This window comes from Chiloscyllium punctatum, chromosome 23 (genome assembly GCF_047496795.1).
Source record: "Chiloscyllium punctatum isolate Juve2018m chromosome 23, sChiPun1.3, whole genome shotgun sequence".
Lineage (NCBI taxonomy): Eukaryota > Metazoa > Chordata > Chondrichthyes > Orectolobiformes > Hemiscylliidae > Chiloscyllium > Chiloscyllium punctatum.
The window spans coordinates 70,018,770-70,032,655 of record NC_092761.1 but is presented as its reverse complement, the minus strand read 5'-3'; the positions used below and the strand labels follow the sequence as shown (position 1 = coordinate 70,032,655).

At 41.7% G+C, this 13,886-nt stretch overlaps 1 protein-coding gene across 1 annotated transcript in view; it reads left to right on the top strand.

Annotated features, from left to right (window-relative positions):
* The window catches only part of LOC140494127 (potassium-transporting ATPase alpha chain 2-like), a 64,290-nt gene that overhangs the window by 49,206 nt on the left and 1,198 nt on the right, over nucleotides 1-13,886 (top strand). The window contains exons 15-21 of the mRNA XM_072593147.1: nucleotides 941-1,109; nucleotides 2,133-2,287; nucleotides 4,064-4,187; nucleotides 5,608-5,753; nucleotides 10,334-10,467; nucleotides 10,873-10,974; nucleotides 12,155-12,246. Coding sequence (XP_072449248.1) covers nucleotides 941-1,109; nucleotides 2,133-2,287; nucleotides 4,064-4,187; nucleotides 5,608-5,753; nucleotides 10,334-10,467; nucleotides 10,873-10,974; nucleotides 12,155-12,246 — 922 coding nt within the window. The remainder of the gene's footprint in view (nucleotides 1-940; nucleotides 1,110-2,132; nucleotides 2,288-4,063; nucleotides 4,188-5,607; nucleotides 5,754-10,333; nucleotides 10,468-10,872; nucleotides 10,975-12,154; nucleotides 12,247-13,886) is intronic.

Genomic DNA, 13,886 nt, shown 5'->3' with positions numbered 1-13,886 from the left:
AGGTCATGGATTGAAGCCCACTATCAGGCATGGAGCACATAATCTAAGCTAATGCTCTTGTATACACTAAGGAAGTGTAATGTTGTTGAGGTAACCACGTTCTCAGACAAGACATTAATCTGTCCACTTTTTCCTGTCCACTTTTTCCTGTCCACTTTTTCCTGGGCACAGGTCTACTCGTGTCTTTTCTTGGGATGGTAACTAACCATTGATGGTGTTCTGACCCACAATTTAAACACCAAGGAGGCATTATTTTGATGTCTCCAGGCCTACAACATTCTCACAGACAAAATGAACAATTTACCGCTCAATTGTCACAATGCTGAGGGCTTCAGAGGCTGAATGTGATCCAGAGATAACAGCTTAGTTGCCCCAGTCTAATTGAAATCATGACTTTCCAGTTAAGGAAGCCACCAGGTTGAAGTAACTTTGTGACATTCTCAGTTTAGCAACTAAACCTAGTAAAACACCCTAAAGTTAAGCAAGCATCACTATAAGTGTTGAAATCATTAAACATCACAGGGAGTCATCCCACAGTTGAGCATCTTACTACTTGTCTGCAATAAGTAGCTTAGAACGAAAAAGCCATTTGAGAACGTTAGATACCATGGAGCTGTGTAACGTTTGCAGTACGTTATCGATCCTGTGTGAATTGAATGGAACAGATTGTGGAGAACCAGCTCTTTAGTTCTTAGTCACGTCATTAATCCTACAAAGTCATAATGAATTAATACAATGGTTTTCACGTCCTAATTCATTTGATTGCTTACTTTGTCATTTGACCTCAAATATTGCTTATTGTGACTGACTACTGCTGTTACCATAATTTTGACATGTATTTGAGTAAGTCAGGGAACATGAAGATTTTTAGCTTGTTCAGCTACAAGGTTCCTCAGGTCTTGATGTTCTCATTGGATTCTCCTTCCTTTTTCTATACCAGGGATCCATTGTGGCAGTTACTGGAGATGGTGTTAATGACTCTCCTGCTTTGAAAAAAGCAGACATTGGAATAGCTATGGGGATCGTGGGTTCAGATGCAGCCAAAAATTCAGCAGATATGATTCTACTGGATGATAACTTTGCCTCGATAGTCACTGGAGTGGAAGAAGGTACAAGACATTACAATGTAGCATTATGTATATTGTTATGCATGAGATAGAAAGCAAACCAAGGCTTGGGAACCCAACAGGTGACCTCTCTGCTGGCTCATTAGCAGGGGGATGGTCGTTCTCCTAAGCAGGAACTCCATGGATCATGTTAATAGCTTCCCCTGTGGCAATATTCCCATTGTACTCACCAACCACATATCTCTCCTTGTCAGGGCCTCAATAACTGGGCCTGGTGATGTACGATGCAACTCATTTTATTCCACAGGCAGCATTCACCGCTGCATGTCAGTGAGGTCCTGACTTAGAAAAGACCACTGCTTCTGGTGGCACTGTAGAGATGAATAGATGCCAACCAATCAAAGAGCTATTAGTGTTTGAAGGCAAGATGTTGACTATTAAAGGGACAGGTGCACTGATGGCAACTCATTAACTTTACATGTCCTTGGGGGGGTGGTTCTTGTCCTCAGGTATCTGGCTAATTACCAAGTCCCCCACCATCTAGGCAAAACCAAGTCCCCCACCATGTGCAAATCTGAATTCAATGTCTTTTCTTTATTGATTCCAATTCTAATGCATATGTAGAATGTTGTTATCAAGCAGTGACAGAATAAAGAGTAAGAAACACTGTGGACACATCCTTTTACAAAGGTTACAGCATATACAATCATCTTGCTCTTTTTCACTCAGTCGTAACTTTATAAAGGCCTTGGTGAGCTGGTGAATGAGATTATTATCTCAAATCAGATGGAAGAGTAAGAATGCCGAACAAGCATTTGGGGAGGAACGTCATGTTAAAGAATAATTATCTTCAAACTTCAAATACTTCCAGGCCAATTATTCAAATCTAGTTAAGGTTCATGGGAATTAAATTGGGAACTTGGGAAATGATCAATTGTGCATTGAAACATCCCTTTAGATTGGTATTTTTAATGATGTAAATGAATAAAGATCATAGTACTCAAGCAATTTGCATCAGACTACAAATTATTTTGCATTACTAACTCATTTTAACGTGTTCAAAAGGTCGTCTGATTTTTGACAATTTGAAGAAGGCCATTGCCTACACCTTGACCAAGAACATGGCTGAACTGTGTCCATTCATTGTGTACGTCATTACCAGTATACCACTTCCCATTGGGACTATTACTATTCTCCTCATTGACCTGGGTACAGATGTTGTAAGTAATTACTTACTCATCCTTGAGAATGAATTGTACCAACTTGTTTTTTCCTCCGTCCCCCCTTTTTCTTAACTATTCTTGCTGATTAATGATTGCTTTATTCTTAATCAATTGAAAGATAATGGGCAATTTAAGTTAAATTTCAAACTACATTTTCTCTTTCAAACCACATTATTCACACTCACATAATTAATTTATTCATTAATTTTAACATGCATCTCAGTCTAGCAAGATAGTTAGGTTATTGTAAAATCATAGATGGACTTTTACTATTTGAGCAATAGGTAGCCTACTAAGGTTAAGGAGGGAGTTCTTGTATTTCTGTAATGAGACCCATCACAGCAGCTGAACTATAAAATGTAATCTTGGACTTTAAAAGGGAAGAAATACCTCTCCACCAAGTGTGAAGAGGGCTGTAGGCATGAGTAGAGACTGAAGCCCACTAAATTAGGAGTATGGGAATCTGATTGAATGGCAGTGGATTTTGCATTTCTCTTCTGTTCTGTTTGTGGACAAGGGAGTCCCTGCAACTGGTACCTCAGAGCAACCACAACCTGACACCAGTTCCTTCCAAGAAACAATTGTAATAGGGTAAGAGGAAAGTTGGGTTTGACCCTTGCTCCCATTAGCATTTACAATGAATTGATGGAGAAAGGAAGAGCAGCAGTGATTCTGGATAAGAGTGAGGGAATTAGGTCTGGGATAGAGTTAGTTGTCATGCTACTTTCCTCATGTTTAGGCTGCAGGCAGCATGGTGGCTCAGTGGTTAGCACTGATGCCTCACAGCACCAGGGTCCCAGGTTCAATTCCAGCCTCGGGTGACTGTCTGTGTGGAGTTTGCACATTCTCCCCATGTCTGTGTGGGTTTGCTCTGGTTTCCTCCCACAGTCCAAAGGTGTGCAGGTCAGGTGAATTGGCCATGCTAAATTGCCCATGGTGTTAGGTGCATCATTCAGAGGGAAATGGATCTGGGTGGGTTACTCTTCAGAGGGTCGGTGTGGACGTGTTGGGCCGAAGGGCCTGTTTCCACGCTGTAGGAATCTAATCGATAGTGGAAATTGAAAAAGACTGTATAAACATGGCCCCACAAAGGGGTGAGTGAAATTTAGATCCAAAACTGTAATGATGGCAGTGCCAAATTTTAGAATCAGGGATACCACTCCCATTTAGACAGAAAGCTGAAGATGATGATGTCCCTCAGGTTTCCAGTTCAAACGCTAGTCTGGTGCACAATGCCATGATCTCCACGATAGGCAGCACAATGGCTGGAAACAGGACCCAAATCTATTCCAGCTGCAATGGCAATTGAACCCTGGGTTACTGGCACCAATCTGATCAACACTGGCCATCCAACCAACTGACCTTTCCCGTAGAATTTAGGTTGTGTGGCAACATGCACTTTTATGTGAACGTAACCTCAAGCTATAAATAGCGATGGTCAATAGTGATAGAGGCCTCAAATTCTTTCAATCACACAGCCAACCAGGAGTCTCTTTCACTCTTGCCTCTTTATCGATTCTGTGTCTTTACAAGTTGACACTCAGCCTATTTGGCCACCTTCCTTGACCATCAGTTCCTCAAATGGGGCTTGAATCTGGAACTCCTGGCTCAGAGAGGGTAACATTTTACTGTGTCACAAGATCTCTCTTAGCAACATAAAAAAGCCTTTGATTTATTTTATTATGCATTTGAACCCTGTGTTATCTAAACGCTGAGCTATTTGATTTACAATTGTTGGTAAGACTTCACATTAACTCATTGCTTCATCAATAGATCCCGTCTATTTCATTGGCATATGAGAAAGCTGAAAGAGATATAATGCACGTCCAACCCCGGAACCCCAGCAAAGATCGATTGGTGAACTTGCAGCTTGCAGCGTATTCATATCTGCAAATTGGTGAGTTGGGAGCCTTCACACTTGTAATTCCTTATAACTTACTATTTGCCATTCGCTGCTGGAATTTTAATGTTGTCTTCACTACTGAGATGGTCAGTCCAAGTTATACAATGAGGCTATAGGTGCACTTTTAATGATGGTCAGAATATTTTCTTTAGTTTTGATATTCCAGGTTCAATGCATTTTTTCAAAGTAATTACTTTGAGCAATATCTTAAAAGTTCCATTCAAAAAAAGGATGCTTTTTTATGTGGGAAACCAACTGCATTAAACATTTTTCATTTGTAAATCTCTCTGCCGAAGCCTCCTTTCAGACATGGAAAACATTCAGAATGGTGACACTAAACACTGGAGTTTTGTGCCCTAGGGTGGAGCTTGGCAGGTTTGACCTTCAGAGCTGTTGAATGGACCTTAAGTAGGTGTACAGGAAGATAGTGAGCAGAAGCAGTCGATTGAGAGTTGCCAAAATGGCATCAGGCATTTCCAGCTCCTGTATTTGGCGTGGGATAGTGCTGTGTACTAATCTACATGCTCCAGCGAGGAGAAAAAAATGTATCAAAAATTCAAGTGATGAGACCTGACAAGAGAAAGCACATTTCCTCTAAAAGTAAGACAGTTCACACAAATTTAACTTGCATTCCTGTGGGTTTAGACAATTGAGTGATGATTGCATTCAAGTCTTTAAAATTTGATAGTTTTTCTCTATTAAAAACCACCTCCTCTTCTGGGGAATTCTAGAACAAAGGGATACTATGTCGGTGTGGACTTGTTGGGCCGAAGGGCCTGTTCCCACACTGTAATGTAATCTATTGGACCTGGATTGTTGAGGAGTACATTTTCACACATAGGATGTTGGAACTCTGGAAGATTTAATTGGAATTCTAAAATTTGAGATTGACAGACTTATTGAGGAAGGGTCATCAGTCATTTGTTCAATACATACTGGCTTATTCCTGTTATTTAAAAAATATATAAACCATCATAATCAACAAGCAAACTGGTCAATAAAACAATATAGATTATTGGTAAATATTTCACTTTTTATTGCCTTTGAACACATCTGTGAATCTCAATATAACCACATAGTCCCTTCACTGAGTTTCCCCAGCAATTTCAGTACTTAAGTATGATAGAGTGTGCATCGGTCTAAATTTTTGTAAAATTTCACTTAGCAAATGAAGCAGCTACTGAGAGAGTAAAGAGCAATGAAATAGTGTTTTTGAAGAAAATTGCATTTTTGATCCTGTTTCTGGATCAAAACCAGAAAACACTTTTGAAAAAACATTAAAGGAAGCAAAGTTTTAAATCTATTTTGAATGAAGACTTTTGCCATAATTATCTGTCTTTGTATGTGATTGTCAGTTACTTTATAGTTTTCTGTGTGAACCAAACTGAAATACTGATTTTGCCTGTATATACAGGAGTGATGCAGTCCGTTGGAGGGTTTCTGTGTTATTTTACTGTCTTGGCAGACCAAGGCTGGCTTCCTTCAAGGATTGTTGGTATACGCCTAGCATGGGAAGACTCCACTAATAATGATGTTGAAGACAGCTATGGACAAGAATGGGTATGAATTATTCCCAATGAGACATCATTGAGCTTTAGACCTTTAAAGTTATATAATATGTTGTCATGTCCTCAGGACATCCTAGTTCATTTTGCATCTAAAGTTGTTGAATTGTAGTCACTTTTATGAAGTGGAACATAATCTCATTTACATATACTTAGGCATTTATATTAACTCAATACCATTTTAATGATTGGTTTCTGGTGCATGGCTAACACTCAGCCCTAATCTCTTGACAGCTTATGTAGTGACCAAATTCTCCAAAATCCGGACTTGAATGAGATTAAATTTTCCTCCAGTAAAACGCAAAAAAAAATTAATTGTCTTTGGTCTCTGTCACAAATGTGATCAAGTTTTTGGCCCTTGTCTTAAGCTGGACCAGTTTCTATGCAACATTGGTTTCATTTTTAACTTTGGTTCAATACCTGACCCCAAATATTTTTGTGAAGGCTCTCTATTTTCACTTAAAATCTCTATAGTGTGGAAACAGGCCATTTGGCCCAACAACTCCACACCGACCCTCTGAAGAGACCCAGACCCATGCCCCCACCCTATTACTCTACATTTCTCCTGACCTTCGGCACCCCTGAACACTACTGGCAACTTAGCAGGGCCAATTCACCTAACTTGCACATCTTTGGACTGTGGGATCAAACTGGAGCACCCAGAGGAAATCCACACAGACATGGAGAATTTGTGAAGTTTGCACAGATGGCTTCCTGAGGCTGGAATTGAGCCCAGATTGCTGGCGCTGTGATGCAGCGTGCTAACCCCTGAGACACTGCCGCCCCATTTCTTTTCTCTGTAATGCAATTGGATTTTCAACTTCTATAACCTTGCTCAACTCTACTCCTCCCTCAGCCCATCTATCCCTGAAACCTTCATCTGTACCTCTGTCCCTTTTTGGGTCATGACTATTTGCTATGTTCCACTGGCTGACTTGCCATGCATCGTGCTACATACCTTTCTAGTCACCCCTAACTTTGCTGCGCATGTCGTCTCCCATTACAAGTTTTCACTTGTCTAAAATCTTTATTCATGGTAACCTTCATTGGCTTCCTGGGTTGAACGTTATGCATGGAACAGCTTCCCATAAAATAGAGGTTGGGTAGCTGCCTCTATCTGAGATGACCTGAGGGGTGCCTTCTGAAAGTGTCCACTGCTACTGTGAGGACCATTTAGTTTTCCCTGCTTTCCCTAGAGAAAGCAGGGTCTAGATATGACTCTAGGCTTCTCATTCTAATCTTGCTCTTGGCCCCAGTCCTGAGAACATGAGTTTAATCCTTCGTGACAGTCCTTCATCTCTTGTGATGATGCTGCTCCTTTAACAAGGTGATGGTGCCCTTGGTGCTTTTTTTCACAAGTAGTAAAAGACATAGGCACCGAAAAATGTAACTTTAAAGGGTTTTAGGGCCAATTTGATTATAACAAATGGATACTGCCTCAGGCAAAAGGCTTTTCAATGAAAAAAAACACTTAGACAATGAAAGTGGAGTGGCCAATTCTTCCAGCTCAGTTCTTCTGTGGTCTAGCTGGACCCAAAGCAGTCTGAAAGCAGTCAGGCAGTTTTAAAAGTTGCTGGACCCAAAGAAACCAGACTCTGGATTAGTGGTGCTGGAAGAGCACAGCAGTTCAGGCAGCATCGAAGGAGCTTCGAAATCGACGTTTCGGGCAAAAGCCCTTCATCAGGAATAAAGGCAGTGAGCCTGAAGCGTGGAGAGATAAGCTAGAGGAGGGTGGGGGTGGGGAGAAAGTAGCATAGAGTACAATGGGTGAGTGGGGAAGGGGATGAAGGTGATAGGTCAGGGAGGAGAGGGTGAGTGCTGGGGACAGTGCTGAGCTGGAAGTTTAGAACTAGGGTGAGGTGGGGGAAGGGGAAATGAGGAAACTGTTGAAGTCCACATTGATGCCCTGGGGTTGAAGTGTTCCGAGGCGGAAGATGAGACGTTCTTCCTCCAGGAGTCTGGTGGTGAGGGACTGGAGGTGGAGGAGGCTCAGGACCTCTATGTCCTCGGCAGAGTGGGAGGGGGAGTTGAAATGTTGGGCCACGGGGTGGTGTGGTTGATTGGTGCGGGTGTCTCGGAGATGTTCCCTAAAGCGCTCTGCTAGGAGGCGCCCAGTCTCCCCAATGTAGAGGAGACCGCATCGGGAGCAATGGATACAATAAATGATATTAGTGGATGTGCAAATAAAACATTGATGGATGTGGAAGTCTCCTTTTGGGCCTTGGATAGAGGTGAGGGAGGAGGTGTGGGTGCAGGTTTTACAGTTCCTGCAGTGGCAGGGGAAAGTGCCAGGATGGGAGGGTGGGTTGTAGGGGGGCGTGGACGTGACCAGGTAGTCACGGAGGGAACGGTCTTTGCGGAAGGCGGAAAGGGGTGGGAGGGAAATATATCCCTGGTGGTGGGGTCTGTTTGGAGGTGGCGGAAATGTCGACGGATGATTTGGTTTATGCGAAGGTTGGTAGGGTGGAAGGTGAGCACCAGCGGCATTTTGTCCTTGTTACGGTTGGAGGGGTGGGGTCTGAGGGCGGAGGTGCAGGATGTAGACGAAATGCTTTGGAGGGCATCTTTAACCACGTGGGAAGGGAAATTGCGGTCTCTAAAGAAGGAGGCCATCTGGTGTGTTCTGTGGTGGAACTGGTCTTCCTGGGAGCAGATATGGCAGAGGCGGAGGAATTGGGAATACTGGATGGCATTTTTGCAAGAGGTAGGGTGGGAAGAGGTGTAATCCAGGTAGCTGTGGGAGTTGGTGGGTTTGTAAAAAATCTCAGTGTCAAGTTGGTTGTCATTAATGAAGATGGAGAGGTCCAGGAAGGGGAGGGAGGTGTCAGAGATGGTCCAGGTAAATTTAAGGTCAGGGTGGAATGTGTTGGTGAAGTTGATGAATTGCTCAACCTCCTTGCGGGAGCACGAGGTGGCGCCAATGCAGTCATCAATGTTGCGGAGGAAGAGGTGGGGAGTGGTGTCGGTGTCATTACGGAAGATCAACTGCTCTACATAGCCAACAAAGAGACAGGCATAGCTGGGGCCCACATGTGTGTGCATGGATACCCCTCTGGACTGGAGGAAGTGGGAGGATTCAAATGAGAAATTGTTAAAGTTGAGGACCAGTTCGGCCAAATGAATGAGCGTGTCGGTGGAAGGGTACTGTTGGGGATGTCTGGAGAGGAAAAAACGGAGGGCTTGGAGGCCCTGGTCATAGCGGATGGAGGTGTAGAGGGATTAGATATCCATGGTGAAGATGAGGCATTGGGGGCCAGGGAAATGGAAGTCTTGGAGGAGGTGGAGGGCGTTGGTGGTGTCTCAAATGTATGTGGGCAGTTCCTGGACTGGGGGGATAAGACAGTGTCGAGGTAGGTAGGTACAGGCTAATCATCTTCTCTTTGACTTCTTTCCTGTAAGGCTTGGGTTTGATTTTACCTTTGGTGCAAAGGGGTGTTAATGGGGATTGTTGCAAGTATTGGGAACAGCGTCATTAAGTTGGTATAATCTGTTGGATTTTTGGATAGGTTGTTATTCTGTATTCTGAGGTTTTTTTGTTTGCGTTACTTTTGTCAATCTTGTCAATAAGTTCTGTTTTGTTTAAAACTAAGTGGTTTGGCTAGCTGCAAACCTTTTGGAATATCTGTGTTACACCTACTTAAAACAATGAGCAAAGTTAGGGTCTGGGTTACTTTCTTAAGGGAGTCTGGCCTGTTCCATAATACTCAATGGAAGAAGCTATGCATGTGTAGAGCAGGTAATCACAACGACCACAGCCTGGATGGACTCTTCCAAAATCTATTCCAACATATGCAAACAATCTGGTATTTTTGCCATGTGCCTCACAAGGTATGTCCACAATCTGTTACCTGTCGAGTGACCCCAGAGTCTAATGACCAGCTTAGGACTCAGCATCTGGGTCACGTTCAGCAACCCTGTGACTGCGTGAAGCCTACTCCATCTCAGCCTTCATAGTTGAAGATTAGCTGTCAATGTGCTTGCACCAGTGCATGGATCCTTTCCAGCTGAATCAGGTGTACTGACTGAGTTGTGTGTATCTGTGCTAGTGCCAGGTGCAGAGTGAATATCTGATACTGCACCTTTTGGTGTTCCATCCTCCTCTCCCAAGGTTAGTACAGATCCCTTGACGCTGGTGGCAGCTGCTTTCCCTAAAACATGAACAAGGAGGCATCAGCATTCAAGGTGAGTTCAGAGAGACTTGTTTCCTTGGGAACACATTGGTACCATTTGAAGTGGGTTGGCACTGTTTTAACATTAGACTCTGCCACATTCAGACAGATCACCTTTTTGGAATTCCACAGTCAGAAAAACCATGCTTGCCAACTTCCCAAGTTTCCAAGGTTGTTGCCCCACTCTCCTTCGAATACACTTTGCAGGAGAGACCTTTGTGCCTTTTGAATTTCAATACCTTAAGACCTTCCTTCAATTTTGCCTTGGCCAATGTGCTCCTCCTCCATTGCAAGCAAATGGATGGCCAAGTCAATATGAAATGGAGTGGAATTGGGAAACTACTGCTTTGAGGTAAAGCTCTGTCTAAGACACATCTGTAAAACATTTGATTCTTTTTTCCAAAAGACCTATCAACAGAGGCTGCATGTGGAGTGGACCTGCTACACTGCTTTCTTTGTCGGAATTGTTATCGAACAGCTTGCTGACTTAATCATTCGTAAAACCAGACGAAACTCTATTTTCCAGCAGGGTATATTTGGGTAGGTCACTAGGTTTTCTGTAACATTTGCATTGTTTAGATTATTACACTTTTGAATCACATAATATATTAAAGTTACAAATGACCAAGTTGCTGTTCACTAAGGAAGTTTGAAAAATTAACATTAAGTTTCGGATCAACACTGACAAGGGCGGTACAATTATTATCTGGAGCTTGTGCAGAATTTATTGCCAAACTGTTTATGGGGTGATGCTTTTCCTGCGACAGTTAAATAGAGGGGGATTCAGGAGTAATCGCACAAATACCACAAGATATAAACTATAAATAGGGATGTGATTCTGAGAATGTATATTGGAAGCGACACAGGGAGGTAGTGAGGTCAGTGGGTAGCAGGATTATTTTGTTTTAAAGCTTCTAAACCAGTCATGTTTTCTTTAATTTCTAGAAATAAAATGCTTTGGATTGGTCTTCTCTCTCAAGTTGGCATTGCACTTTTGCTATGTTATGTTCCTGGGATGCAGAATAACCTTCACTTCACCTTTCTCAGGTTAGGAAATCACATTAGTGTTGTTTGAACGCTGAGATTTTTTTTTCTGCAATATTTTGAGAATGTATCTCAATTTTTGTAAAATTATGTTGCTTTGTCTAGGAGCAATATTGTGTGAGGAGCTCTGATTGAGAATCAAATAATTTTATTGAAAAAGGAACTTTACGTTAATGTGGCAGGAAGGTGACCAGTTGGAAAACAATAAAAACCTTAAAAAATGATTTTTAAAATATCTCAACTAATGATTAAAGCATTAGAAAGTTCTAACTTGTTCCAACTCCAAAAGCAGTTGATTAATTCCTTGTTGAAAGCTAGTACAAATCCATGTTTCAAAACCAAGTAGATGGATTTTTCAGTCCATTTGTAACAGAACTCTAAGATCTGCAGCTACAAAGCTGTTTGAAAAGACTTTATGAAGTACAATTATGTGAAGGACAGACAACCATATTTTGTTGCGGAGTGTGGCCCATTTTGACTGTTATCAAACCTTTGTAAAGTGAAAACATCATAAAATTTTAAATGTTGCCCTGTTTGCAATCAGGCAATGAGTGATATTCAATAAATTTTAATGAAACCATTATACAGAAATCAAAAATACACTTAAAAGCTTGACTGCTTTTGATGGGGTTGGCACTGGTTGGGCCAACATTTATTGCCCAGAGGGTAGTTCTGTGTCAACCAATTTGCAGTTTTTCTGGAGTCACGTGCAGGCCAGACTGGGTAAGGATGGAGATTTCCTCTCTTTAAGGACATTACATTTTTATGACAGTTGACAGCTCTTTATTCCAGGCTTTTATTAAATTCAATGAACTTCCAGAGGAAGTGGTGGATGTGGGTACAGTTACAACATTTTAAAATATATTTAGGTAAGTACATGAATAAGATGTGTTTGGAGGAATATGGTCCAAGCCCAGGCAGTTGGACTAGTTTAGTATTGGATTATGGTCAGCATGAACTCGTTGGACTGAAGTGTCTGTTTTTGTGCCGTATGATTCTATATTTCACCATTTTCCAGGTGGTATCTGAACATACATTCCCATAGGATTGGCCAATGCCACTGCTTCCCTTTGATTCTGTACTCGCAAACAATTTGCATTTATTGTTCAGTTTTGTACTAAGAGCTCTAAATGTTTAATTACATGGTATAAATTCTAATGTTAAATACTTCTATTCTTTTCAGATTTCAGTACTGGTTTGTCGCAGTACCTTTTGCAATTCTAATATTTGTATATGACGAAATCCGTAAATTCTTCATTCGCAAATACCCTGGAAGTAAGTCTTCGTAACGCATTCTCCATTTTTATAAAAACATCTTTCAGTGCAAATGGATTTGTAGTGAAGAGTTGACAGTACTGACTTTTTTCTGAATTGATGGTTTTGCAGTCAGCATAGCATCTTCAAAAATTTCTGTATGTTGTGAATTGCGTGAACTGTTCTGAGTGCTCACTTCGGTTTTTTTGGTTCTTAAAATCATGTTAGTTATTCCTTGAATGATTTCTTTATTACTTTACAGTGGGAAGTTGTACGAATAGGAAAAAAATGACACCAATGAAATGACCTCCTCATTCTTCCTCATATTCAAAGGAACAAAATTGTAGTTAACTCTTAACATAGCCAATTATTTTCTGCAAGGACCAATTTATTGCCATAAGGGAATGTAGCAGAGATTGTTCTATCAATATCCTGACCAATCAGAGTCTACCTGCCTGGTCTGAGTTTAAGTTTCACAGTTAACAATGATGGCTGCATCTCCATATTAACTATTGCTCAGCAAATGAGCAGATACTTCTCATGTATAAATTGTTATTCCCTTTTAAATTTGGTTTCTTGTGTCAACTGTCAGTGTTGAAGTGTGCAAAATGCAATCTTTGAATTTGTTTCAACAATGTTTAAGATAAAATTCCTGAGGCTTCACACCTTTAGGTTGGTCACTGAGAAGTATGTTTTTAAGAGTCATAGAGATGTACAGTGTGGAAACAGACCCTTGTTCAACCTGTCCATGTCGAACAGATAGCCCAACCAAATCTAGTCCCACCTGCCAGCACCCGGCCCATATCCCTCCAGAACCTTCCTATTCATATACCCATCCAAATGCCTCCTAAAAGTTGCAATTGTACCAGCCTCCATCACTTTCTCTGGCAGCTAATTCCATACATGTACCACCCTCTGTGTGAAAAGGTTGCCCCTCAGGTCTCTTTTATATCTTTCCCCTCTCACCCTAAACCTATGCCCTCTAGTTCTGGACTCCCTGACCCCAGGGAAACGACTTTGTCTATTTATCCTATCCATGCCCCTTTTGTAAACCTCTATAAGGTCACCCCTCAGCCTCCAATGCTCCAGGGAAAACAGCCCCAGTTTGTTCAGCCTCTCCCTGTAGCTCAAATCCTCCAACCCTGGCAACATCCTTGTAAATCTTTACTGAACCATTTCAAGTTTCACAACATCTTTCCGATAAGAAGGAGACTAGAATTGTACGCAATTTTCCAACAGTGGCCTAACCAATGTTCTTTACAGCCGCAACATGACCTCCCAACTCCAGTATTTTGTACTCTGCCCAATAAAGGAAAGCATACCAAACGTCTTCTTCACTATCCTATTTACCTGCACTCCAAGGTCTCTTTGTTCAGCAACACTCCCTAGGACCTTACCATTAAGTGTATAAGTCCTGCTAAGATTTGCTTTCCCAAAATGCAGCTCCTCACATTTATCTAAATTAAACTTCATCTGCCACTTCTCAGCCCATTGGCCCATCTGGTCCAGAACCTGTTGTAATGTGAGGTAACCCTCTTCGCTGTCCACTACACCTCCAATTTTGGTGTCATCTGCAAATTTACTAACTGTACTTCTTATGCTTGCATCCAAATCATTTATGTAAATGACAAAAAGTAGAGGACCCAGCACCGATCCTTGTG